The 26,823-nt window shown below is 38.0% G+C and overlaps 6 protein-coding genes and 1 non-coding gene across 11 annotated transcripts; 2 read left to right on the forward strand and 5 right to left on the reverse strand.

Moving 5' to 3' along the window:
* Positions 1–1,512: 1,512 nt before the first annotated feature.
* Positions 1,513–2,018, reverse strand: LOC148583458 (Histone superfamily protein). The gene has a single exon (XM_088511236.1). The coding sequence runs from the start codon at positions 1,941–1,943 to the stop codon at positions 1,632–1,634; it is 312 nt and encodes a 103-aa protein (XP_088367362.1). The 5' UTR covers positions 1,944–2,018; the 3' UTR covers positions 1,513–1,631.
* Positions 2,019–6,150: 4,132 nt separating this feature from the next.
* TRNAV-AAC (transfer RNA valine (anticodon AAC)) lies at positions 6,151–6,224 on the reverse strand. Its single transcript has one exon. It is a non-coding gene; the product is annotated as a tRNA-Val (tRNA).
* Positions 6,225–7,134: 910 nt separating this feature from the next.
* Positions 7,135–7,644, reverse strand: LOC148583459 (histone H4). The gene has a single exon (XM_088511246.1). It carries the CDS (start codon positions 7,567–7,569, stop codon positions 7,258–7,260), a length of 312 nt encoding a protein of 103 aa, XP_088367372.1. The 5' UTR covers positions 7,570–7,644; the 3' UTR covers positions 7,135–7,257.
* An 883-nt stretch (positions 7,645–8,527) lies between these two features.
* LOC148583460 (uncharacterized) lies at positions 8,528–13,985 on the forward strand. The gene is made up of 4 exons (XM_088511424.1): positions 8,528–9,712; positions 9,902–10,021; positions 10,901–12,861; positions 13,922–13,985. Exons 1-4 carry the CDS (start codon positions 8,528–8,530, stop codon positions 13,983–13,985), a joined length of 3,330 nt encoding a protein of 1,109 aa, XP_088367550.1.
* Positions 13,986–14,283: 298 nt separating this feature from the next.
* On the reverse strand, positions 14,284–14,867 carry LOC148583461 (histone H4). Its single transcript, XM_088511210.1, has one exon. The coding sequence runs from the start codon at positions 14,777–14,779 to the stop codon at positions 14,468–14,470; it is 312 nt and encodes a 103-aa protein (XP_088367336.1). The 5' UTR covers positions 14,780–14,867; the 3' UTR covers positions 14,284–14,467.
* A 2,177-nt stretch (positions 14,868–17,044) lies between these two features.
* Positions 17,045–21,984, reverse strand: LOC132191361 (dentin sialophosphoprotein-like protein). 2 transcript variants are annotated; one of them, XM_059606328.2, is made up of 9 exons: positions 21,816–21,982; positions 21,613–21,698; positions 21,090–21,234; positions 20,489–20,624; positions 19,534–20,352; positions 19,267–19,325; positions 18,349–18,403; positions 17,854–17,949; positions 17,045–17,300 (listed from the first exon to the last, which is right to left on the reverse strand). In XM_059606328.2, the coding sequence occupies exons 1-8, from the start codon at positions 21,882–21,884 to the stop codon at positions 17,912–17,914; spliced, it is 1,407 nt and encodes a 468-aa protein (XP_059462311.2). In that variant the 5' UTR covers positions 21,885–21,982; the 3' UTR covers positions 17,045–17,300; positions 17,854–17,911. The 2 variants fall into 2 exon arrangements, with proteins under 2 accessions (XP_059462311.2, XP_059462312.2); XM_059606329.2 differs by lacking the exon at positions 17,045–17,300 and having other exon boundaries at positions 17,914–17,949; positions 19,539–20,352; positions 21,816–21,984.
* A 485-nt stretch (positions 21,985–22,469) lies between these two features.
* On the forward strand, positions 22,470–26,277 carry LOC132192363 (organelle RRM domain-containing protein 2, mitochondrial). Of its 4 annotated transcripts, none has more exons than XM_088511209.1 (5): positions 22,470–22,741; positions 22,881–23,692; positions 24,436–24,504; positions 25,527–25,633; positions 25,871–26,277. In XM_088511209.1, the coding sequence occupies exons 2-5, from the start codon at positions 23,551–23,553 to the stop codon at positions 25,961–25,963; spliced, it is 411 nt and encodes a 136-aa protein (XP_088367335.1). In that variant the 5' UTR covers positions 22,470–22,741; positions 22,881–23,550; the 3' UTR covers positions 25,964–26,277. The 4 variants fall into 4 exon arrangements, with proteins under 4 accessions (XP_088367335.1, XP_059463663.1, XP_059463662.1 ...); XM_059607680.2 differs by having other exon boundaries at positions 22,885–23,692; XM_059607679.2 differs by having other exon boundaries at positions 22,470–23,692.
* The last annotated feature ends 546 nt before the right edge of the window (positions 26,278–26,823 follow it).

A 26,823-nucleotide genomic window follows, 5' to 3' on the forward strand; every position in this document is an offset into this window, starting at 1 on the left:
CAGGGACGGAACTAGGATTTCTAGTGTGGGGGGACGAAAATTCTACAGGATCTTTAGGATTTGGGGAGATTAACCGACTTATATAAATACAAAATCACATAGATACATATGATCTTTTTATATGTATTTGTGTGTGTTTATAAAAAAATAAAGCATAGAAGTCTTGCATTTAATCTCTATGTCATCGCAAATATACAATAGTATAAACAACTAGCAAATTAATAGCTTAGAAAAAAAAAAAAAAAAAAAAACTAGCAAAATAGACTAAACACAATCTATATGGTTCAAGAAAAATGTATCTTTGAGTGTGAACTTTTTTTCCTAACAATCACCCGGAGCCCCAAATAGCAACAATGCTAGAGCCAAACAATTTTGCAATTATAAATTATTAAACTATTTAACTTGTGATGTTAAAACAAATATTGTAAACTTAAATAACTCAAAATTACCATTTAAAAAACTGATTGCTGGTTAGAAGCCACTCAAAAAACCAAAACCATTTTTTTTTTTTTTTCATATATTCAATGAGAGTCCAAAACCAAATTAAGTTTTTTATTAAAAATGAACTAGAATATAAAGGGAAACTAAATGAATTGGGTATTTTAGATGTTTTTATGTTGAAAGAGGGTGCAAAATTAAAATAATAATAAATTTAAAAATTTAAAAGGGGACACAAGTAATTATTTTTGGGAGGGGGGGGGCAAAACTAAAAAATAATAATTAAAAGGGACACAAATATTATTTTGGGAGGCAAAACTAAAAAGAGAATTAAAAAGGGACACAAATAATATATATATATTTTTTTTCTATTCAAAAAAAGGTTAAAGAAAAAAACTAGTTATGATTATTCTAGCTGGTACACTCTCAAGAGAGAGACCTAGATAGTGAAAACTACATACACACCCCTCAAAACTGATGAAACTATAACTTAACCGTTCGCCTCACCAAAACATCAATGTGACTTAAAGGGAATAATATAAATAAGCATGAAGATTCCGTCGAACCCATGCCTTCGCATTATCCAAACCCAGTGCTAACGCTCCTGAAACCATCGAGCCACAGCCTTTGGGGCATGCTCCCAAGTTTTAAATTGCTGTCTCTATCACCAATTAATCAATGATGCCCATGCTACAATTTCTTCAATAATAGGAGGTATATCATGTTAGACTAAAAGTGAACAAAGCAACTCATGAATTAGCAAAAGAGCACTTGCCATGGTTTGCATAGAGGGGAAGCCCCTTAAGTGTAATAACCAAACGCCTTTTTTTATCAGTGAATGAAATGAGTGAATGGTTTTTTTAAAAAAATAAAAAATAAAAAATAAAAAAAATTCTATGGCACAGAGCCCCCATCTCTTTGGGCGGATGGGCCGGAAAGGCCTTAATTACATTGGACCTCAACTGTATAGCTCCATCATCAACCATTGCTTCTTGCATTGAAAATCAATTAAGAGTATCTTTAGTATTGCAAATTTTGGCAATAGTATGAAAGAATTGGAAGACGAGAGAGATCTAGTAAATCCGCCTATTCATTCAACAAATCAATTTACATCACAGAAATTCAGCACTAGAAAATGAGGTGTAATGTATTACTCAGAAACCAGAAAGCATTAAACCTAACCAAAGACCGGTTCAACCACCGAATCCGTACAATGTCCTCCCCTGCCTCTTGAGGGCATAAACGACGTCCATGGCGGTGACGGTCTTCCTCCGGGCGTGTTCCGTGTAAGTGACGGCGTCACGGATGACGTTCTCGAGGAAGATCTTCAGGACGCCACGCGTCTCCTCGTAGATGAGGCCGCTGATCCTCTTGACGCCGCCTCTTCTCGCCAAACGCCGAATCGCAGGCTTCGTGATGCCCTGGATGTTGTCCCGAAGCACCTTCCTATGCCTCTTCGCTCCTCCTTTGCCCAACCCCTTGCCTCCCTTTCCACGACCCGACATTTTCACGCACAAACCAGAATCTCCCTTGTAAGGTTTTGAAATTCAGATTTGGTTTGCCGACGAGAGGGAGAGTGAGAGTTGGGGCTTCTTATATAGAAACTGGTCTAGGTAGTGAGATTTGTGTTTCGTCTTTGGCACCGTTGGATTAATGTGTTATCGACGATTCAGAGTGAAGATCCGTGTCTTTTCATATCCTCTTGATTTAAACCGTCGACTGCGTTTAAATGGACGGCTCAGTACTCTCAAAAGTGTTGATTGGCCGATTATGGTTTTCATCGGATTGCTGATGTGGCGATAATCGACACGGACCCACAGGGCCCATAAACTGTAACCCAACCCAAAAGCGGTAATAGTCACAAACCCCAGGGCCCAGGGCCCAGGGCTTCTTCAATATTCATTCGTAATAAAATTTGAAGTTCAGGAAAAGCCCTAGATGATGCCCAATTTTTACGGTCAAAGGCGGGTAGAAATGTTTTTGACGCCAAAATTGTCCAATAGGATGTTGTGGCTTGGGTTGTGTTAAAAAATTACATTTCATGACCATAGCTTCAGATAGAGGTGGCAAAATTGGTTGACGGGTCGACCTTTAATGACTCGCGATTCGTTTGGAGTAAACTTAAACATGACCCATTTAGTTAATAGGTTGGTCCCCGAACACAACACGACAATTTCACAGGTCACTCGACATAACCTGCTTAATCTGTTTAATTAAGAAAGTGTTTTTTTTTAATTAACCTATTTATGATCCAAACCTGTTAAGGGTAAACCAAAACAATTAAAAAAATAAATAAATAAACGAGTGTAACATGTTACACAGGTGACCCGTGGATTTACCCACTAAGAGCAAACTAAACGAGCCTACCCATTTATAACCAAACCCAATAATTTCGTATCACATTTGTTATGGATTTGCTAAATCGTGTCAATATTGCCAACTCTTCAGCCTTCCTAAATGTCCAAAGGGGAGAAATAGATTTGGTATTATTCTCACAAGTTGAGTTCGAAATTAGCCGTGATGTACTTGGACATTTGTCCACCAACGATTAATTTTACGAGAGAACTACATTTATTCCTATTTATGCAATATTATTAATTTTACAATCCTTAAAGAGTGCAAAAGTTCGTTGAAGATTTTTTGTTTGGCAAACTGTTTTTCGGGTCATTTTTCCTTGACCTTTTACATAAAAAGGAGTGGTATTTCCATAATCCATATGATGATGTGAAACCTATTCATTCTTTGTAAAGACTCTGCCTTACCACTCTACCTCTATCTGATGCTCAACTTACATTCCCTCAAGCAATTCATCAAACAGAAAAAGTGCAACCCACAAACAACACAGATCTCGTTTCCATCAAAATTACCCCACTCTGCCATAGAATAAAAGATTCAATTCCAGTGAATTCCCAATTACCGATCTCATCTCCTACTTGTCTTCTCGATTAAGCTCCAAGATCTTACCTTTCATTTGCTAGCTTTTTCTAACAACAATCATTTCCACCAAATTTCAAAAAAAGGAAAAGAAATAGGCAAATCCATTGACAAATAGATTAGATTGATCCATTTGGGATCCGATTGGATTTGCATACGCATTTCATTGATTAACATGAACGAAACAACAACAATATCACACGGCTAATTCAATTAATAGTTTCTTGAACATATCACTAAGATCCATTGCAAACAGAAATGCAATTACAAACCATATAGAGTAACCTAGAACAGACCCTACGACCCACTACCATAGGAACAATCAAGCCGATTTACAACTCTCAGAAAACCTAAATAAAACCATCTCAGCCGCCGAAACCATACAAAGTCCTTCCTTGCCTCTTGAGGGCATAAACGACATCCATGGCGGTGACAGTCTTCCTCCGGGCGTGCTCAGTGTACGTGACGGCATCACGGATAACGTTCTCGAGAAAAATCTTCAGGACGCCACGCGTCTCCTCGTAGATAAGGCCGCTAATCCTCTTGATTGATGGCGTTGAAAATTAACGCCCACCAAACCAAATCACATATTCACTTGGCAGGGGCGGAACTAGGATTTATAGTGTAGGGGATGAAAATTCTACAGGATCTTTAGGATTTGGGGAGATTAACCGAATTATATAAATACAAAATCACATAGATACATATGATCTTTTTATATGTATTTGTGTGTGTTTATAAAAAAATAAAGCATAGAAGTCTTGCATTTAATCTCATATCATCGCAAATATACAATAGTATAAACAACTAGCAAATTAATAGCTTAAAAAAAAAAAAAAAAAAAAAACTAGCAAAATAGACTAAACACAATCTATATGGTTCAAGAAAAATGCATCTTTGAGTGTGAACTTTTTTTCCTAACAATCACCCGGAGCCCCAAATAGCAACAATGCTAGAGCCAAACAATTTTGCAATTATAAATTATTAAACTATTTAACTTGTGATGTTAAAACAAATATTGTAAACTTAAATAACTCAAAATTACCATTCAAAAAACTGATAGCTGGTTAGAAGCCACTCAAAAAACCAAAACCATTTAACTTTTTTTTTTTTTTTTTTTCATATATTCAATGAGAGTCCAAAACCAAATTAAGTTTTTTATTAGAAATGAACTAGAATATAAAGGGAAACTAAATGAATTGGGTATTTTAGATGTTTTTATGTTGAAAGAGGGTGCAAAATTAAAATAATAATAATAATGATAATAAATTAAAAAATTTAAAAGGGGACACAAGTAATTATTTTTTGGGGGGGCAAAACTAAAAAATAATAATTAAAAGGGACACAAATATTATTTTGGGGGGCAAAACTAAAAAGAGAATTAAAAAGGGACACAAATAATATTTTGGGGGACAAATATATGATTTTTGGCGGTCATATTTATAAAATTGGTATATTTAAAGGACATTTATGAAAATTTGTAAAATTTTGGAGGTACATTCGTCCCCCAACCCCAAGCCTAGGTCCACCCCTGCCACTTGGCCATTAGTCCAGGTGGACAACCGAACCAAATAATATGGAAGGATGCCAAGAATGGTCTCTTTACTGTGCGGAGTGCTTATCACTTGGCGAAATCATTGGATGTGTGGGGAAGACCATCTGGATCAAGCGAAGGGAATATGACGGAATTTTGGAAAACAGTTTCGAATGTCCAAGTCCCACCAGTGGTGAAACTGTTCCTATGGAAAGCATGTAGAGATGCTTTAGCCACGGGAGAAAACCTCCATAGACGCAAAATAATTTATGATCCATGTTGCCCAATATGTGGTCTGAAAACAGAAACTGTGGGGCATATACTCTGGAGTTGTGGTTCTGCGCAGGATGTTTGGTTGGAGAGTACAAAGAAGCTGCAGAAGAGTACTAGTGCTGCAACAGATTTCATTGAAATATTTAGAGAATTGACGAGCAAGTTGGATCCAAATGAGATCAAATTGTTTGCAGTCATTGCACGTCAACTGTGGCCTAGGCGGAACACCTATGTATTTGGAGGACCTTAATTTGATAGCACAAGCAGTGATAATAGATCAGGCAAAGGATCAGCTGGACGCTTTTGAAAGAGCGGAAGCAGGTCGCAGCCTGGTGAGGGATATTGCATGGAAAAATCCTATCTCTATTACGTGGAACAAACCACCGGTAGGTTTTCTCAAAATTAATTGGGACGCTTCTGTGGATGTCACACAGAAGAGGATGGGTATGGGGATAACAATACGGGACCACAACGGAGTGCTGCTAGCAGTTTTTGTGCGACTAGGGACTTCATCACCGAACCAGCTACTGCGGAGGCATTAACAGCTTGGCAAGCAGTGGAACTTAGTCAACACCTGGGTCTGCAGAGAGTAGTGCTGCCCTGGAGGTTGTCAATGTACTAAAGAATGAAAAGACTTGTCTGGGGAGCTATGGGCATGTCTTGTAGGATGCTAAACAGAAGCTACGTCAATGCATGGAATGGAAAGTTACTCACGTTCACTGCCAGGGTAATAGTGTGGCTCATTGTTTAGCAAAATTGGCTATTAATGTTCAACAGGAAATCTTATGGACTGATAACTTCCCTTTATGCATTTGAGACCTTGTAAACACTGAGCAAGGCTCTTCATAAGTTATGAAAATTTCCTCTTTTTCTCAGGGAGAAAAAAAAAAACATATCCACTGACTAAGAGCTGTTAACAGTCACAAACGTGTTTGAGTGAAAAAAATAAAATAAAATAAAAAAATGACTCTTGGCGTCGCCCGGACTCGAACCGGAGACCTTCAGTGTGTTAGACGGACGTGATAACCAACTACACCACAACACCGTTTGCTTTGACTAAAAAATGTCTAGTTCCATCAACCAAAGATTACTTTTACTCAACACCCACCGCTTTTATCACAACTTAAGCCTCTTTATTTTTCTCACCCATTTTTTAAAAAATAATATTTACCTAAAACAAAGAATACCTAGAACAAGGAAACACAAAGAAAATATCTAATATTTTTTATAAATTAAATTTTTTTTTTTTTTTTTTTTTTTTTTTCTATTCAAAAAGGGTTAAAGAAAAAGACCAGTTATGATTATTTTAGCTGGTACACTCTCAAGAGAGAGACCTAGATAGTGAAAACTACATACACACCCTCAAAACTGATCAAACTATAGCTTAACCGTTCCCCTCACCAAAACATCAATGTGACTTAAAGGAAATAATATAAATAAGCATAAAGATTCCGTCGAACCCATGCCTTCGCATTATCCAAACCCAGTGCTAACGCTCCTGAAACCATTGAGCCACAGCCTTTGGGGCATGCTCCCAAGTCTTAAATTGCTGTCTCTATCACCAATTAATCAATGATGCCCATGCTACAATTTCTTCAATAATAGGAGGTATATCATGTTAGACTCAAAGTGAACAAAGCAACTCATGAATTAGCAAAAGAGCACTTGCCATGGTTTGCAGGGGAAGCCCCTTAAGTGTAATAACCAAACGCCTTTTTTTATCGGTGAATGAAATGAGTGAATGGTTTTCTTTTAAAAAAAAAAAAAAAAAAAAAAATTCTATGGCACAGAGCCCCCATCTCTTTGGGCGGATGGGCCGGAAAGGCCTTAATTACATTGGACCTCAACTGTATAGCTCCATCATCAACCATTGCTTCTTGCATTGAAAATCAATTAAGAGTATCTTTAGTATTGCAAATTTTGGCAATAGTATGAAAGAATTGGAAGACGAGAGAGATCTAGTAAATCCGCCTATTCATTCAACAAATCAATTTACATCACAGAAATTCAGCACTAGAAAATGAGGTGTAATGTATTACTCAGAAACCAGAAAGCATTAAACCTAACCAAAGACCGGTTCAACCACCGAATCCGTACAATGTCCTCCCCTGCCTCTTGAGGGCATAAACGACGTCCATGGCGGTGACGGTCTTCCTCCGGGCGTGTTCCGTGTAAGTGACGGCGTCACGGATGACGTTCTCGAGGAAGATCTTCAGGACGCCACGCGTCTCCTCGTAGATGAGGCCGCTGATCCTCTTGACGCCGCCTCTTCTCGCCAAACGCCGAATCGCAGGCTTCGTGATGCCCTGGATGTTGTCCCGAAGCACCTTCCTGTGCCTCTTCGCTCCTCCTTTGCCCAACCCCTTGCCTCCCTTTCCACGACCCGACATTTTCACGCACAAACCAGAATCTCCCTTGTAAGGTTTTGAAATTCAGATTTGGTTTGCCGACGGGAGGGAGAGTGAGAGTTGGGGCTTCTTATATAGAAACTGGTCTAGGTAGTGAGATTTGTGTTTCGTCTTTGGGACCGTTGGATTAATGTGTTATCGACGATTCAGAGTGAAGATCCGTGTCTTTTCATATCCTCTTGATTTAAACCGTCGATTGCGTTTAAATGGACGGCTCAGTACTCTCAAAAGTGTTGATTGGCCGATTATGGTTTTCATCGGATTGCTGATGTGGCCCATAAACTGTAACCCAACCCAAAAGCGGTAATAGTCACAAACCCCAGGGACCAGGGCTTCTTCAATATTCATTCGTAAAAACATTTGAAGTTCAGGAAAAGCCCTAGTGTTAAGGAACCAATAGAGTCTGTTTTATAGTTGTTCTTATCTTTTAGTATTATCCTTATAGTTGTTCTTATCTCTTCTCTTTAGTGTTCTAGTTGTATTTGTTTTACTTATTTGTATTGAATTAGGTCTCCTAGTTTGTATCAAGTTTGGGTTTGTCAAACTTGATTACAATTGTAACTCTTTGCCCATATATACAATGAGAACGAAGCTGAGACTTCATTCCGCCAAAAGCAATTTTCTTTGCTTTCTTTCATGGTATCAGAGCCTTACGGTTCATACCCCTCTCAATAAGATCCTTGACCCTCTCAAATTTTTGGGCCTTCTTCAACGGAATCAGCTTCTTCTCCAGGCAAATTCGCAGCTCTTCTTGCTGCCCTCAGATCACCTTTTCTCTTGCCGCACCTGCTGTACTGCACCAACATTGCCGCACTGCACCAGATTGCCGCACCTACTTTCTTTCTTCTTGCTGCACCAAATTACAGCCTCATTGCTGTTCTTCTCCTTGCCGCACTAGACCATAGCCGCATCTCCTTGCCGTGTCCTTGATACTGCACTCATGACGCAATCCAGCGACGCTGCTCTATCCTTCACAATGCCAAACATTGCGCATCTCTGTCAATCCAAGCTCGATGACAGCAACTATCTCGGATGGGTATTTCAATTTAAGCCCATCCTCAAAACTAACGGCTTGATGGGCATTGTTGATGGCTCTGAGCCATGCCCACCAAAGCTTATTCCATCTTCTCCGGACAAAACTACTCCTGATGTCCCAAATCCAGAATATATTCTCTGGGAAAAGAAAGACCAATGTATTCTCAGTTGGTTCATTGCAACCTTAACTGCTCCACTTGTGCCTACTATTTATGGGTGTAAAACCTCCAATCAAGTATGGAAAACCCTTGCCACTCGTTATGCTTCTCCATCAAGGTCTCACGTCACTCAATTGAGACGCCAACTTCAGACTCTCAGACAAGGTAATAATCCATGTGTTACCTTTATTCGAAGTGCAAAATCCTTGGCTGACCAGCTAGCTATCGCCGGCAGCCCCATCACCGATGATGACCTTGTATCCTACATCATTGGTGGATTAAGCTCCAACTACAATTCTTTTGTCATGACCTACTCCATGATAACAAAGAATACCACTATGTCTCTTGAAGAATTTCAGTCTGAATTACTTGGACACGAGCAACTCATTGAACATCAGGCTGCCATTGATGAACCACAATCCTTTGCCATGACTGCTCAGAAGCCAGGTTACAAACAAAGATTCAACAACCAAAGGAAACATTTCTCCAATTACAGAAATTCCTATCCCTCAAAGAAGACTTTCAACGGATCTCCTGGTATACTCCCAACCCCTGCTTTCTCCCAAGGAAAAACTATTACTGGAAGCACTAGCAACTACACTCCAAGAAGCAATTCTCCCAACAACTACACTCCAAGGAGAAATAACTACACTACAAGGAGAAATTCTCAACCTGGCATCCTCTCATCCAACAAACCTCTTTGTCAGATATGTGGCCGCTCCAATCATCAAGCATTGGACTGCTTTCATCGCATGGATTATTCATTCCAAGGACGACATCCACCATCTGAACTTGCTGCAATGGTTTCCCAATCCAACGATCTACAAGATGAAGATGAATGGCTTGCTGACAGTGGAGCCAATACTCACATCACTAATGACTTGGAAAATCTAACTCTGCAGCAACCATATCAGGGTAATGAGACAGTAGCAGTAGGTAATGGTAATGGACTTGGTATCTCCCACACTGGCTCTTCCTCTTTTCTTCGCTCAAATCAACTCCTACATCTTAAAAATATCTTACATTGTCCTGATGCTACAACAAATTTACTTTCAATAAATAAATTTTGTCGTGACAATAATTGCCATTTTAAACTAACTGATACCTATTTCTTGATTAAGGACAACCTCACAGGGAAGATCCTCCTACAAGGGGCAAGTGAAGATGGTCTCTACCCATTAAGGCTACAACACTTCACCAAAAATAAAGTCAGAGCATTTACTGCGCAAATTGGGATCAGGGTGTCTTCTTCAGTTTGGCACAACCGCTTAGGGCATCCAAGTCATCAAATCTTGCAGCATCTGCTTCACAACTACTACCTTCCTGTGTCTTCAGTTAAGTCGAGTCAATCTATTTGTGTTTCATGTCAATTAGGAAAGAGCAAAAAATTACCCTTTATTGAGTCAAGTCGTATTACCACTGCTCCATTGGAGCTTATTCATAGTGATGTATGGATTTCTCCTTTATCTTCAATCAATGGAAGCAAATGTTATGTTATCTTTATTGATGATTTCTCTAGATACACCTGGCTATTTCCTCTAAAACTCAAATCAGATGTTTTTGAAACCTTTGTTAAATTCAAGTGCTTGATAGAAAATTTATTTTCCCTTAAAATTAAACAACTTCAAACAGATGGGGGTGGTGAATACACCTCTCATAACTTTACTAAATTTCTGTCAACACATGGTGTTCTTCATCGAGTCACATGTCCACATACATCTCAACAAAATGGAGTTTCAGAAAGAAAACATAGGCATATCATTGAATCTGGTCTTAGTCTCCTAGCTCAATCCCACCTTTCTTCTAAATACTGGGTTGAAGCTGTCAGTACTGCCGTGTATCTCATCAATAGATTGCCTACCCCTACTCTCCAAAATTCAAGTCCTTTCACCAAACTATACAATAAGGAGCCAGACTACACCTTTTTAAAAACTTTTGGTTGTGCTTGTTATCCTCTCTTAAGACCCTATGCCAAACACAAATTGGAATTCAGAAGCAAACAATGCATCTTCCTTGGATATTGTACCCACCAAAAGGGTTACAAGTGCCTTGATCCCATCTCCAATCGTGTATATGTCTCTAGACATGTTATTTTTGATGAATTGGTGTTCCCTGCACAGAATAGAGCAGCATCTTCATCCCCTAACGGATCAGATCCTTCCCCTACAGGTATTGTTCTTGATCATTCTCATTTTTACTCTATGAATAATTCTGACTCTAATACTGTTCAGACCTCACCCCCAATCACCTTGCCTTCCCCAGCACAAGTACCTATTCTAAACACTCCCCTGACTACCCCTACTGCCGAATTACTACCACCTACCCCTGATCCTATCCCCCACCTAGATCAATCCTTACTTCAGCTTTTGCCTGCACCTACTGAACCAGCCTCTCCTCATATTGTCACAAGATCTATGACTGGAAACTCCAAACCTAAGTCTTTTCCAAACTATCAGCTATTCCTATCCTTAAAATCAACCAAGCATCCACTAAAATCCTTTCATGCTACACCCTTGCCTTCTATCCCTACCACATTTGCTCAGGCTGTTTCTAACCCTAAATGGTTTGCTGCAATGGAAAGTGAACTTCAAGCTTTAGTTGACAATGGTACTTGGTCTCTCTGCCCTAGACCTTCACATCGAAACATCATCAAGAATAAGTGGGTTTTTCGGCTAAAGGAAAAATCAGATGGCACTATTGAAAGATACAAGGCAAGACTAGTGGCCAAGGGTTTCCAACAAAGAGATGGTATTGACTACACTGAAACCTTCAGTCCAGTTATAAAACCAGCCACTATACGGATCCTACTATCCTTAGCAATCCACTACAATTGGCCCCTCAAGCAATTGGATGTCTCTAATGCCTTCCTTCATGGTTACTTGAATGAAGAAGTCCTCATGGAGCAGCCTACTGGTTTTGTTGATGCAGCTTTTCCAGATCATGTTTGTAAGCTCAAAAAGGCTCTCTATGGTCTAAAGCAAGCCCCACGAGCTTGGTTTCATAGATTGTCACAAGCTCTTCTCCATCTTGGTTTTGTTGGATCCTTAGTAAATACCTCTCTTTTTATGCTTCATCAAGGCTCTGTTCATATTTACATACTGATATATGTTGATGATATCATAGTAACAGGTACAGATTCATCTATCATGGAGACTCTCATCCACGGCCTTCAAATGGAATTTAAGTTGAAAGATCTTGGTTGCCTTTCATACTTCCTAGGCATCCATGTCCTTCGTGACAAAACTGGCTTGCATCTAAATCAAGGTAAATACATTATTGATTTACTTGATCGCGTGCAAATGCTTGGAGCAAAGCCCTATGCCGCACCCTGCACTTCAGGCAAGAAGCTCACCAAGCTTGATGGTGATACTCTACCAGATCCCACAACCTATCGTCATATCATTGGAGCTCTACAATACTGCACACTCACAAGACCTGACATAGCCTACACTGTCAATCAATTGTGTCAATTTCTCCATTGTCCAACTACAGAACATATGAAGGCTGCTAAAAGAGTTCTAAGGTATCTCAAAGGCACACCAGATCATGGCCTTCACTTCACTTCAGGTCCTCTTCAACTTCAGGCATACTGTGACTCTGACTGGGCAGGGGATCCTCTTGATCGCAGATCCACTACAGGGTATTGTGTTTTCTTCGGCTCCAACTTAGTATCTTGGCATGCCAAGAAGCAGCCTGTTGTCTCGAGATCTAGTACCGAGGCTGAATATCGTGCAATGGCCATTACAGCTGCTGAACTCTCATGGCTTCGAATGCTACTCAAAGAATTGCAAGTTTCTCTCCATGATCCTCCTGTACTCTGGTGTGATAACATAGGAGCTATTGCTTTAGCTTCTAATCCCATCTACCATGCTCGTACCAAGCATATAGAAGTTGACTACCACTTCATCCGTGAGAAAATTCTTCACAAAGATCTTTGTGCTAGCTACATCCCAACTCAAGATCAATGTGCTGATATCTTTACAAAGGGCCTTACCTCCTCTCGATTTCTTTTCCTCAGAGACAAACTCATGGTTACTCCCCCTCCCATTCGTTTGAGGGGGGCTGTTAAGGAACCAATAGAGTCTGTTTTATAGTTGTTCTTATCTTTTAGTATTATCCTTATAGTTGTTCTTATCTCTTCTCTTTAGTGTTCTAGTTGTATTTGTTTTACTTATTTGTATTAAATTAGGTCTCCTAGTTTGTATCAAGTTTGGGTTTGTCAAACTTGATTACAATTGTAACTCTTTGCCCATATATACAATGAGAACGAAGCTGAGACTTCATTCCGCCAAAAGCAATTTTCTTTGCTTTCTTTCACCTAGATGATGCCCAATTTTTACGCTCAAAGGCGGTAGAAATGTTTTTGACGCCAAAATTGTCCAATAGGATGTTGTGACTTGGGTTGTGTTAAAAAATTACATTTCATGACCATAGCTTCAGATAGAGGTGGCAAAATTGGTTGACAGGTCGACCTTTAATGACTCGCAATTTGTTTAGAGTAAACTTAAACATGACCCGTTTAGTTAATAGGTCGGTCCCCGAACACAACACGACAATTTCACAGGTCACCCGACTTGACCTGCTTAATCTGTTTAATTAAGAAAGTGTTTTTTTCTTAATTGATCTGTTTATAATCCAAATCTGTTAAGGGTAAACCAAAACTAAAAAAAATAAATAAATAAGCGAGTGTAACATGTTACACGGGTGACCCGCGGATTGACCCACTAAGAGCAAACTAAACGAGTCATAAATGGGTCTACCCATTTATAACCAAACCCAATAATTTCGTATCACATTTGTTATGGATTTGCTAAATCGTGTCAATATTGCCAACTCTTTAGCCTTCCTAAATGTCCAAAGGGGAGAAATAGATTTGGTATTATTCTCACAAGTTGAGTTCGAAATTAGCCGTGATGTATTTGGACATTTGTCCACCAACGATTAATTTTACGAGAACTACATTTATTCCTATTTATGGAATATTATTAATTTTACAATCCTTAAAGAGTGCAAAAGTTCGTTGAAGATCATTTGTTTGGCAAACTGTTTTTCGGGTCATTTTTCCTTGACCTTTTACATAAAAAGGAGTGGTATTTCCATAATCCATATGATGATGTGAAACCTATTCATTCTTTGTAAAGATTCTGCCTTACCACTCTACCTCTATCTGATGCTCAACTCCCTCAAGCAATGCATCAAACATAAAAAGTGCAACCCACAAACAACACAGATCTCGTTTCCATCAAAATTACCTCACTCTGGCATAGAATAAAAGATTCAATTCCAGTGAATTCCCAGTTACCGATCTCATCTCTTACTTTCGTCTTCTCGATTAAGCTCAAAGATCTTACCTTTCATTTGCTAGCTTTTTCTAACAACAATCATTTCCACCAAATTTCAAAAAAAAGAAAAGAAATAGGCAAATCCATTGACAAATAGATTAGATTGATCCATTTGGGATCCGACTGGATTTGCATACGCATTTCATTGATTAACATGAACGAAACAACAACAATATCACACGGCTAATTCAATTAATAGTTTCTTGAACATATCACTAAGATCCATTGCAAACAGAAATGCAATTACAAACCATATAGAGTAACCTAGAACAGACCCTACGACCCACTACCATAGGAACAATCAAAGCCGATTTACAACTCTCAGAAAACCTAAATAAAACCATCTCAGCCGCCGAAACCATACAAAGTCCTTCCCTGCCTCTTGAGGGCATAAACGACATCCATGGCGGTGACCGTCTTCCTCCGGGCGTGCTCAGTGTACGTGACGGCATCACGGATAACGTTCTCGAGAAAAATCTTCAGGACGCCACGCGTCTCCTCGTAGATAAGGCCGCTAATCCTCTTGACACCGCCTCTTCTGGCCAGACGCCTAATCGCAGGCTTCGTAATGCCCTGGATGTTATCCCTGAGAACCTTCCTGTGCCTCTTCGCTCCACCTTTGCCCAACCCCTTGCCTCCCTTTCCACGACCCGACATTTTAAACAGAGAGATCTAGGGTTTTGAATTTGGGGATTTTGTGTCTCCTGATGAAAATGCAATGTCGGATTCCTGAGGGCCGGTGGATTTATTATATAGCCGATAAGGTCTGTGTTTCGTGTATAAGATGGACGCTTGTAACCGTTGGATTTATGAGTTATCGACGGTTGAAATGGCGATCCGCGTCATTTGCCTTAGAGTTGTTTAAACCGTCGATAGTGTTTCAATCGACGGCTGATTGTTGTCAGAGGTTCTTTTTGCGGATTGTGTTTTCTCTCGCATCGCTGATGTGGAGCCTGGAGCGTCTTTAATGAGTGCTTGTGGAGGGGTTTGGTTGGTTTTTGTGTTTCTCGTCCTTTGATACGGAAGACTGGAACTGTGGACCGTTGGATTAAGGTCTTATCGACGGCAGAGGATGTCGATCCGCGTGCACTGGCTTAGTTGGTGTTTACCGTCGATAGCGTTGGAATCGAGGGATGAGATTTCCCAGTGTGTGTCTCATGCGGATTTGTGCTTTTTATTTGATCGCTGATGTGGTGGGAAATGTGAACCTGAGAAGGAAGGAATTGGCTTCGAAATCTTACCTTTCAAAAATAAAAAATAAAAAACCAACTGGAACTATTTTATTTAAATGACTATAATAACACATGTTTGCTGGAAGCCATATATAAGAAAGGCCTAATTAGTGATAATTGTATGCGTTCTTTGAAGTCTAAAATCGTACTTAAAGCGCTACAAATTCGTTTCGAAAATTGTATATGATTCCCTAACAATTTTCTATTATTTTTGAAAATAACATAATCCGATGATCCCAAATTTATTTTCTAATTTTTCTTTTTTAAAAAAATTGGGTTGAAATAATTTCTTTCAATTTAATCTATAAAATTGTTATACATCTTTTAAGTACGTGACAAATACATCATTTTTAAATAATTCTAGTAAAATATATATATATATATATATATATATATATATATATATATATGTTTTTCACATGTTAAACTCAATTTAGAAGAAATTTAAGAATAAACAGTATTTCCCTTTTGGCATTTCTATTTGTTTTACAATGCCATTTTAGATTTTATTTTTTTTATTTTTTTAATCATGGAGATATTAAGTTATTAAGCACCGACACTTTCTTAGAAAACACTTCAAAAAATCAACAGTTTTCCCTTAACATTCATTCTCAATGCAACTATTCTTAAGTTGTATAATTGGATTATCGTATCTTTTATGTGATGGACATGAATCTACATTCTAAGGATTTTGCATTGCGATTTTGTTTCAAGTTTAAATTTTCTCTTAGCAATTTACCACCTCGAGGCTCCCCTATTGTTTCAAGTTCTTCAAGGACCCACAATGGCCATGGCTCCTCCCCTTCCTTCGAAAACTGCTATAGTTACAGTAAATGTGCCCAAAAAAATTATGTTTGGCCCCTAGCAAAAAAATAACTTCAGTCCTTAGCCCTATAAATAACTAAAAAAAATATAATCCATGTGATCAGTTCCGTATCTCGGCCCAAAGAACGCCATACAGTTTTCCTCAACCTAAATGATCTAAGAGTTTACTTTTTTGGTGAGGTTGAATCCATATAAAGCATGATTATGTTGATGATATGTTTATATTTTGTTAACAATGACTAGATAGTAATTTTATTTTCTATTCATTAATTTAATCTTCAATCTCAATATATTTTTAATTTATGTAAGTCTAGCATTCCTCATGGTTGAAACTTGAAAGTGACCATACAAAGTGTGCCTAAAGCGCTAATGCGATGTGCGCGCGATCGAAGTTACGCACTCAGGGACGGAACCAAAAACTTTTATCGAGGGCCAAAGCATAAATTAAAAATATATTAAGATTGAAGATTAAATTAATGAATAGAAAGTAAAATTACTATCAAGGAATGCTAAGCTTACAAACAAATTTTACAAAAAAAAACTTTTACAAACTGATGTAACACAACATAATTGGATATGAGATAAATTCAAATTTCGAGAAACCCAATCATATTGTGCCACACCAATTTGTAAAAGTTTTTTTTATAAAATTTGTTTATAAGCCTAACAATTTCCTCCAACCATTGCAGTATGCAGATATACACTTAATGAGTTAATTCCACCAATAGTTTCTCTATAATGGCTTGTAATAAATTTCAAGCGAAAAAATCATCCTCCAAAATGTGCCTGCAATCTTAAAGCTTGCTTCATTAGTGTGACTCTGTGTTGTTGCATATACGAAACAGGAATAACGTGTAATGCACATTTGAGAATAGGCAGGCTTTCAATAGAATAGATTGCTATACATAGGAGTAAGTCATTATAGGTTCACATACAGTTGGTGTCTTGGCTAAATCAACTGCTATGGAGTAGATGCCATGATGTTCAAATTCCCATCATTTGACGAAAAAAGGAAAATGTTAAACTTTATAAAAAAATAAAAAATAAAAAAGCAAAATACCCAAGAAAGTCCACTCCTCTAATTCTATACATCTTGCTCCACTTGAATTGATTTCCAAAACCTGCATAACATCAAACAACTGTTTTAGAACAAAGATAATCAAGTACCTGAATAAACTGCACTATTTCTTGCGTGTTCCGCTATAACCATACAAGCAATTCTTTGATATTGGCAGTGACTTATGCTAGACACCAAACATGTGTCTGTGAATGTCACTTTATATGATGATAATGGTAACGACTATAAAAATCTTTTCTAGATGTACATTTGGTACTATGCCTACAGCAGGTAAAGTTTTCTAAGGAACCATGCCATGTCAAAGAAACAAGTTTTGTAGGCAGATTCTACCCAATTACGCATTTCTCCCTGCATTTAACCTGGTGAAAACCAAAAGCTATCAGAATTTATTTGCATGTTCTGTAGGTCTCCCTTGAACAGGTGAGAAAGATACACCCTTGAGTCTATTCTCGGATTTCCAAATAGACCAGAAATTTCAACAATTGTCCATTTTTGTTTTTCAGAAACAGCCACACAATTCTTCTTCTCAGTTTTCATAAAACTGTTTTCTAAGAAGCCAAATGCATTTTTAAAGGTGTTGCTAAACAGGGACGTACCTTCTTAATTCCCCTCAAATTCAACAGCAAATGCTAAAGCTTCCAGTAACATTCACTTCTACAGCCTTCGCTTTTTCTGAGGTTCTGATCTACTCCCTAAAAAACACAGTGAGGCAAAACCATCAGCTGCAGGTACATGCAGCTTAAACAGCTGGAAATGGCAACTGGCAGAGTAAAGTTATCAAGAGGGTAGAGGAATACTATATGTGTATAGTTATAACTCATTAAGCCAAAACAAGAACCTATGTGTATATAGGGCTTTAAAAGGAAAATTTCAGGACAGGATGCATATTGCCAAACTAAAATAGTCGGGACAAGAGATTGGGGATACTTGGTGATTATATATGTTCGGAAGCTCATGAACTCCAACAACAGCAAGAGTTTAAGTGTTTTCGGATCAAATAGTATGAGTGAAAGTGGGAATCATTTTCAATCTCACCCCACCCCGCCCCCCTGCCCAAAAAGAAATGTTTAATAGTTAAATAGGCAACAAACCTCTTGACGTTCCTATCACATCCAACTCATCCTTAATTCCAGTGATTTTACGATCCTGAATACACAAATAAAAGAATAAGAAAGAATGACATGCTCATTTTGAAATAAGGATTTTCTCATGATTGGTAAGAATTAAAGTTTCCGTAAGGATCTAATGACTGACATGATAAAGCAACACAGTGGGAGCATTTAGAGAGACAGATAGAGAGAATACATGTTTCCTTACTTCTATATGAAAAAAATAATACTGCACATTAACATCTATGCTTACAAATATAAATAACATTTAAGTAATGCTATCTATGCTTACACAGCCTCATCCCAAGCCAGACGGATATGTAGATTGCCACTGCTAAAATGTCAGACAATACACAATTCTTAAATATATAAATATTAATAATTTGATTTAATTACTATTTTATTACTCTCTTACATGTGGACTCAAACTCTCCCTCAACAAGTTATGAAATATTTTGGCTTAAATGAGAGGTAAATTACAAATTTAGGATAACCATTGTTTCAATACCATGTTAGATCATCACTTATCTTAAAAGTTTAAGTTGACAGGGAACGATGAACTTAATCATTTAATTACTATTCTAACAAAGGTAAAGTTAAAAGACAAAGGAAATTGAGTAGTCAAACATGCGCTCGGAGAGTGCTTTGTCATGCTAGGTACAGCTAGTACATGAAGAGCCAACCATCGCCCTATAAAAATGTTTTGACAATACTAGGTAGCATAGATATAATTATGTGATTGAAGTTATGATGTTTTGAGTTTGAATAGAATTCTGGTCATAATATTGTCTACAGATTCTAGCAAATTTGCCAGATATCAACCAATTACTATGTTACAAGAGTACAAGCATGTGCTATTCACGACTAAGACACCACGCATAAGCCAGAAAAGGTACAAACCGCATCATAAACTGGCAGTTGATTGCGCCAGAATTGCAAGGTCGGCAGAAGTATTCTCCCTGCAACATATGCAAAACAATTAAATCAGGAGAAAGCACAACCAGGGAAAAATGATGTTTAAACAATTTATGGGGAGTTCAGCCATTTCCAAAAAAAAAGTGATTTTGTGTTTGCCATACATATGACTAATGAGGTTGACTTCGTGCTATGATTCGAGTCAGTGCAAGAAAGAGAGAGAGAGAGAAGCATATTGAGTGCCAGACTTGCCTGACCTAGATCGTCCAAAACTCAAAGATTCTGGAGAAACAATAAATATTTTCTTTCTGCTGGTGCTTTGTTCTTTAGCATCGCTTTCACGTTCATCTACTGCATTCTTCAAGTCCTTTGTACGATTTTTATTAACACGCCCAATGCGAGACCTAGCTGAATTATTTTTCCTTGACTGCATACCACCTTGAGTCATAATGTTTCCACAGTCTAGTGCGTGTTTAGTAGCAGAATTCTGCCCTGGACTATCTCCAACGTGCTCAACATCTTCTTTTCTTATGGTGTTCTCATGCAATGGCTCTTGAACTTCATCAGCAGACGGACTGGAGATATCAATGCCCTCAAATTCAGAGCTGTTATTTTGTAAAATATTGCTCACATCATCAGATACCAATGGAACAGAATTCATCTTATTTCTTTTACCTTTCGACCCATTGACTGCCCATTTCTCTTCCTTCTGTTTTCTTTGTAAATTCACTGACAATTTTTCCAACATTTGGCCCATAGAATGGTCTGGAAAGTTATCTGATATGTCTATTTTGCCCTTGGATTGATTGGTGGTACCTGATGAACTCTTCAGTTCTGCTCCATCTGGGATTTCAAATGTCTTTGATATAGGACTCAACCTTTTGTTTTTATGCTTCACAGAACATCTAGATTCTGGGTCATTCTTCGGATTGCTTTTCAGATTCCGCAATGTGGCATTATGAGAACAACCTTTTGAAGCTTCAATGTCATGCTTATCTTCATGAATAACCTGCTTGTGATTTTTCGGAGTTTGTTCTGAAGATGGAGTAACAGTTTTCTCACCAGCAACGACTGCATATTCCCAGAAGATGGAGAGACGATAAAAAATGTTTCAAAAGTCAAAGTTAAGAATTTCACAGAATTATCGGGTATTGATCAATTTTAATAACTAAATATGATCGAAACAAACTGGCGTGGAATATATTACTTTCTGGATGAGCAGCAAACTCCTCTGAATCAGGTATACTCCCTGAAAGAACATCAGTGGAAGAATCTCCTTCCAAGAACTTTGCAGCACATTCTTCCCAGTCAGGAGGAAAGCCAAACACGAAACGACTAAAAACCTGTTTGGAATGAAAGGATGTAAGCTTCAATTAGTTGCAGGGTCAGCTTTATGACAGGAGCATGCTTGTTAATTTAGCAAATGGAATGCCATTTGCAACCCTACAATGGATTGACATGTCTTCAGTCAATGACAATACTAACTTTTAGAGAATGTTAAATGGACAAGCAGAGCTACGACTTGATATGTCAATGCCAGTTTGATGAACTTGGACATAGACAAAATGCCTGCATAGAGTTCACTTTATTCTGTGCTTGAAACAGAAAAAACAAAATCATAGACGAACTCCTTCATCATTGCTTGTTTCTTCATTGCATCAAGATATTAAAGTGAGAAGAAAAAAGCATAGAGAACAGCATTTCTCTCTTAAAGTCTAGGCCATAATGTCAAGAATTTTGCCAAATCCATTTCTTTGAGCTTATTTCAGTTGGGAAAAAAAATAAATAAATTGAAAAGAACATAGTACCGTGGAGGGAAACCCATTATCGTTAGTGCGCAGCTTGTTAATGAACCCTTTCAGCAATACACATATCCCATCGGCAGTCTCCAGAGTAAAAACATCGTATCTATTGACTATAGGTGCCGTGGAAAACACTCGCACAGCTTGTTGCCTGAAACCAAAAATAAAAAAATAAGAATAAAATATCAACCCCAAAAGTAAAAACCCAGACACATTCTCTCCGTTCATGAACACTTACTGTATAATCGATACAATACAAGTTTGCAAAAACACTGCCTGTTTGAAGAGATAATAGGGGAAGATAAACAAAAATATACACTTGATTCTTTTTTAGGACCTCTGAATTGATACACTCCAAATACAACGGTGGCTTACCAGAATAAATGTTTTCACAACTCTCAAATGTACTTCAAAAATTCAACATTTCTATTTATTTTCAACAACCAAAACAGGGCAATTATCAAACCAAAATACAAATTCTTGAAAACAAAACCCTAAATCCCAAAAGAGAGAACGAAAGAGAGATTACTCTCTGGATGTAAACCCCGCAACGGCTAGTCGTTTCCCTTCGAAGTCCTTTCCGGCTTTAATCAACCACCAATCGTGCAAGCATACCTTGTAAAACCAAAAAAGAAAAAAAAAAAAAAGCACAAATTTTGTCAGAAAGGAGACAGAACTAGCAAATTATGGATGGAGGGTTTTGTTGTGAGAAAGTAGAGAAAAACACTAAACTGTTTTCTGGAAGTAAGAGGATGAGCCATCATTGGTGTCGGTTTGGTTGAAACCAGAAGTAGAAGCCATGGGAGTAAAACGAGCTCAACCGGTTTTCTATTTCAATTTCCTTTTTCCATAACGTTCGTATTTAGAAGGAAAGAATTTGAAATATTGCTGTTCCAGTAGGCATGGACCGATAGTACATACCTTAAAACTCAGAAAATAAAATAAAAACAAATTCGCATAACTTGAATATATCTGCTAGGAGGGAAAAACCTAACTTACAGTTACATGTTTTTGTTTAATTTTAATTTGTTTGTTTTATTTTTTAGGATATAATTATACGAGAGAAAATTTAATACAATAATATACCAAAATAACTTATTTGGAATTTGTAGCCGTCTTTGTCATTAAATTTTAGGGTAAATATATTATAAGTCACTGACTCAATCTGTAAAAATTAAAAAATTTCTAAATTTTTTTTCTTAAAATTTTTTTTTTTTTTTGTCAATCGGAATGCCAATAAAATTTTTACAGTTAAAATTGTGCAACCGCTGTCAACGTAAATGAAACGGTGCGTTTTACAATATGCTATATCAGTCGAAATTTTTGATCTCTTTCTATTGTAAACACGTAAGATCAAAACTTACGGTTTTTACACCATTCAAAACGGTGAGTTTTTGCTGACTTGAGATTTTATTTTGAAACCCCCAAATCGAAAGAGAGGTCCACGATTGAGGTCGTTTTGTTTTTGGGCAAAGAAGCAATGGGAGTCCGTGACACATCACCTGATGGCAGTAGATTGGGTCAAAAAATTGAGGAGTTCTCATCGGCGGCATCATGCAAGTTCTCACTGGAGGAGTTTGAAGAATTGAAATCAGAGAAAGACAACATGGCTAGTGGATCTAGCGATATTTAAGCAATTAATTGAAACTAAATTTCAAGTAAGAAAAAAACAGAGATTTAAACTTGATATGGGTTTTACAACCAGAGATTACAGCAATTTTTTGACACTAGATTTCAATTATTTGATCTGGCATTTCGGTGACTGATAAATTTTTTCTCTTTTCCGGTCTGTGTGAGAGAGAAAGGGAGAGAGAGAGGGGCATCGATATCTTGGCTTTGGTTCTCTGCTGCCGCCGGTGAGAGAGAGAGAGAGCACCAGAGAACAAGAAGGGAACCGGCATCATAGCTGTCGCCAGAGAGAGAGGGAGCACCGAAGAGGTCTGGGTTGGGCTCCGGCATCTTCTCCGGCTAAATCTGGGCTGGGCTCCGGCGTCTTCAACGGCAAGCTCTGGGCTGGGCTGAGATTTAGCAAGGTCTCTGGCACTCTGCTGCCGCTAGAGAGAGAGGGAGAGAGGGAGCACCGGAGAGGGCTGGGCTGGGCTCTGGCGTCGTCTCCGGCAAGCTATGGGCTGGGCTTCGGCAGGTTCCACCCTTTTGATTTGGGGGTTTCAAGTCAACCAAAATTCACTGTTTTGGAGGTGTCAAAACGGTGGCATATGCACCGTTTCATTTAGATTAACGGCGGCTACACAATTTTGAAAACTAAGTAAAAAATTTTCCTTTTTTTTTTTTTTTGGTGACATTTATTTCGGTTTAAATAACAACCCTGAAGCCACCCCCCGGTAAAGTAATAAAAGGCAAAAACAAGTCAGGGTTTAGGGTTTATGGTTTGTTTTCATTTCCCCCCGTCAGCCACACCCAAAAGCAGGTTTGTTTGCTCCACTGTATCGAAGAAAGCTGACTAGAAATGGCGCTCAGGCCCGGACTTGTGAGGCGGTTTCTATCCACTTCGGTATTCTCTTCTCAATCCTCTGTTTCTGCTTCGGCCTTTGCTGCTAATGCTAGTGATAAGCTTGCTGTTTCTCCTTCGACGACCCTATTTGTCCACGGTAATACTTGCCTCACCAAGAATTGAAATTACGATTAGTTGTCGTTTACCATGAATGGGTTTTGATTGTTAATTTCTTATCTCTATATTTGAGATTTTTAGCAAGCCTAGAGAGCGCTCTATTTATTTCTTGCTGGTGTATATTTTCTGGGCCATCTTTTTCATGACTCATGAGGGAGCTTTTGTTTCAGATTTTGATTTAGATTCTGGGGTCTTCTAAAAGAATGGGATGGGCTTGTTAAGTAAGTTTGAATTTGGGATTTTTAAATTATTGCAAATTGGTTTATTTTTTTCCCAGAAAAGATAATTTAGGTGCAAAGAAATAGTTTAGAATAAATATCATACGTATATTGTGGCAAAATAAATGAATAAATATATATAGTCCCAGAAAGATTCTCCTTGAACTATGCTCTTTCAAAAAGATAAGCAGGCTCCAGTGCTTAGTCAGTTACCTTATTGATGGATCAAGAATAGGTTCCCTGGTGTCTATCTTCTTTTAAGTTAAATTCATAGACATTTCTCATTATTCCTTCCCCTTGATGCAAATGGATTGTTGTAAAGAGGTTGTCTTTTTCTATTACAATTGTTGATAAGAGGATCGACCAAGGTATACTGTTGGGAGTGCCACCAACTGTGGTTAGTGTCTTGGCAGCTACTTGTATTAGCAGGAAATTTCCTTGTGCTGTTGGAGTAATATATGCATGATTATGGCCTGATAGAATCATTCAACATTTGTGCTTACAGGGCTTAACAAGAGAACCACATCAGAGAAACTTCAGGAAGCTTTCTCTCAATTTGGCGAAGTTGTTCACGGTAAAGTCATTTTTTTACTGGTTTTGCCTTTTTATTTTTCTTTAATTCATAAAATGTTTATGGGACCCTATGATGTTCAATTTGTCGAGATTTGCGTTTTGTTTGTGTGAAACTGAATCCCAAATATATACGGCTAAGAAAAAATCAATGTTGCTAATCATGAATATTAAAATTGTCATTTGCTTTAGAGGTCGATTATTATTTTGCACTTCTTGTTTTTACATCAGTATAGTCGGTGTATGGCATATCAAAGTGTTTGAGGATTGAATTTGTCAGGGAGGATTGATAATTGGCACACACCAGGAAATTGGATTTCATTGACATTACTTTTTGTCATGTTATCCTTGGATGGGTGGAGAGTATTTCACCTTTCTTTTTGCATTCATTATTTTGGCATATGCTACCATTGGAACAGTTACTTTCTGTGTCTCAAATATTTTCAAATATGTAGCATATAAATTTTCAAGTATGTAATTGCATGAAGGCATTATAAAAAGAAATGGGAAAGGACAAGTGGGCCTGGATATGCAGGAGCTGGAGCAGTGAACCCAAAATATTTGAGATAGGTTAGATTGGGTTCAGTTGATTGCCACTCAGCTCATATAATATTGAATTTATGATTGTTTTTGAAAATTTTCACCTAAGAAGGATAACTGTCGGTTTTATAATCTTATGCCAATGATTTCTAGTTCAAATGACACTTCCTTCCCCTCTTAAGAATGGTGTGGAGGGTGTGGTTGCAGGTTCAAGTTCCAGCTGGTGCATGTGTAATTTACCAATTAAAAGAATACTGTTAAGTTCATTATTGTGTGCATCACATAGTGGGTATAGGCTATATAATGAAATATACAAATTTCTGGGATGATTCATAAATTTGGAATAGATAAATGGTGGTAAGGATTTAGTAGTGAAATATCATCTTGCATTGGGTTAGATAATGGCCTTTTTGTGTTCATTGATCTTTGCCCTAGGTAGAGATTATTCGGTTATGCCATTGATAGTTTTTTTTGCCTATGTTTCAGCCAGGGTGGTGACAGACCGTGCTACTGGATACTCAAAAGGCTATGGATTTGTGAACTATGCCACCTTAGAAGATTCAGAGAACGGAGTGAAAGGGATGGATGGAGAGGTCTGTCTACCTTGAATTTCCTGTCAATTTGTGTACTGGATAAAAAGCTAAGAAGATGATACTAGTATGTGAGCCATTATGGTTTGAATGATGGAAACCATGTAGTTTTGTGTATTGACTATTGTTCTTTGATTTTGTCAATGGTAGAGGTCTGAACTTTTTGTTTTATTGCTCAATTTCTTCTAGGCTGTTATGAAATAGCTTACTTAATGTTTATTGTTGTGTGTGGTGTTGCAGACTCTTGAAGGATGGGTAATTTTTGCTGAATACGCTAGACCGAGAATTCCTCCAGGACAGTCGGCATCTCCAGAAACTTACCCACCTTACTAGCTGATGATCGATTAAACCAATTGATTGGATTGGACGTGAGGTATACCAGCTTTACTGTTTGAGGAGCTCGGGTCAGGTCGCCGTCGTTTCTTCTTCTTGTCGTCCATTTGAGGTGAGAGAGAGGGAGGCTGAGAAATGTGGATCGGTTGAACAGTGGAAAGGCGGGAAATGAGAGGGAGAGCCTTTTGGGGGTGATCTATGTCTTCTCTCGAGGGCTAGTGAGCCTGTGAGGGGCCGTCTTTATACGACGCCGTATTTCTTTGTTATATTATTCCATAAAATTACTATTTGTTGCATTTAAGCTGGTTATTGCACATGACCACTTTTTAATTGGCATTTCTATGATTTTTTTTTTTAAAAAAATAATAATAAAATAAAATTTTAAAATAACAAATACAACTTTAAAAAAATATAAAAACGGTGGTTTGGCCACCCAAACTTAGGGCTAGGGGTTGTAGGGAACCACTCCAATGGTGGCCCCCAGCCCACCGGGGGTGGCCATGGTGGCTAGCGGTGGCTCAGCCCTTCCTATTTCATTTTTTTTTTTTTAAATAATCTTTCTTATTGATTAATAATTATAATACGTAAATTTGGTTGGTTAAGTGAGTGTTAAAACAAGAGTATTTTCATAAGACTTTGGCCAAATCTGACTCTACGTCCAAAGATATGGTCAACACTAATGAAAAGACGTAATTACAACAAAATAATATGGTTTGTTGGGTTTTGATATCTTGGACGTATATAATCTTGTGATTTAGATATTAATCTTGTGGCAAATATGTCAACATAGTTCTGATACTATGCATACAACGTGTCATGTGTCACACATGGTAGGCAGATAAACCTTAATTTTAATAGTA

Source organism: Corylus avellana, chromosome 10 (assembly GCF_965113065.1).
Source record: "Corylus avellana chromosome 10, dhCorAvel1.hap1.2, whole genome shotgun sequence".
Classification (NCBI taxonomy): Eukaryota; Viridiplantae; Streptophyta; class Magnoliopsida; order Fagales; family Betulaceae; genus Corylus; species Corylus avellana.

Excerpts from the sequence above, each read along its gene's own strand:
- LOC148583458 (XM_088511236.1), bottom strand. The coding sequence starts at position 1,943 with ATGTCGGGTCGTGGAAAGGGAGGCAAGGGGTTGGGCAAAGGAGGAGCG.
- LOC148583459 (XM_088511246.1), bottom strand. The coding sequence starts at position 7,569 with ATGTCGGGTCGTGGAAAGGGAGGCAAGGGGTTGGGCAAAGGAGGAGCG.
- LOC148583460 (XM_088511424.1), top strand. The coding sequence starts at position 8,528 with ATGACGCAATCCAGCGACGCTGCTCTATCCTTCACAATGCCAAACATT. Across the intron at positions 9,713-9,901 it reads AGGGTAATGAGACAGTAGCA|GACAACCTCACAGGGAAGAT; the intron begins GTAGGTAATGGT and ends TTCTTGATTAAG. Across the intron at positions 12,862-13,921 it reads GCTGTTAAGGAACCAATAGA|ATTCTGCCTTACCACTCTAC; the intron begins GTCTGTTTTATA and ends TTCTTTGTAAAG.
- LOC148583461 (XM_088511210.1), bottom strand. The coding sequence starts at position 14,779 with ATGTCGGGTCGTGGAAAGGGAGGCAAGGGGTTGGGCAAAGGTGGAGCG.
- LOC132191361 (XM_059606328.2), bottom strand. The coding sequence starts at position 21,884 with ATGGCTTCTACTTCTGGTTTCAACCAAACCGACACCAATGATGGCTCA. Across the intron at positions 20,353-20,488 it reads GTTTGCTGCTCATCCAGAAA|TCGTTGCTGGTGAGAAAACT; the intron begins GTAATATATTCC and ends GGGAATATGCAG. Across the intron at positions 19,326-19,533 it reads TTTTGGACGATCTAGGTCAG|GGAGAATACTTCTGCCGACC; the intron begins GCAAGTCTGGCA and ends CATATGTTGCAG.
- LOC132192363 (XM_059607679.2), top strand. The coding sequence starts at position 23,551 with ATGGCGCTCAGGCCCGGACTTGTGAGGCGGTTTCTATCCACTTCGGTA. Across the intron at positions 23,693-24,435 it reads GACGACCCTATTTGTCCACG|GGCTTAACAAGAGAACCACA; the intron begins GTAATACTTGCC and ends TTGTGCTTACAG. Across the intron at positions 25,634-25,870 it reads TGAAAGGGATGGATGGAGAG|ACTCTTGAAGGATGGGTAAT; the intron begins GTCTGTCTACCT and ends GTGGTGTTGCAG.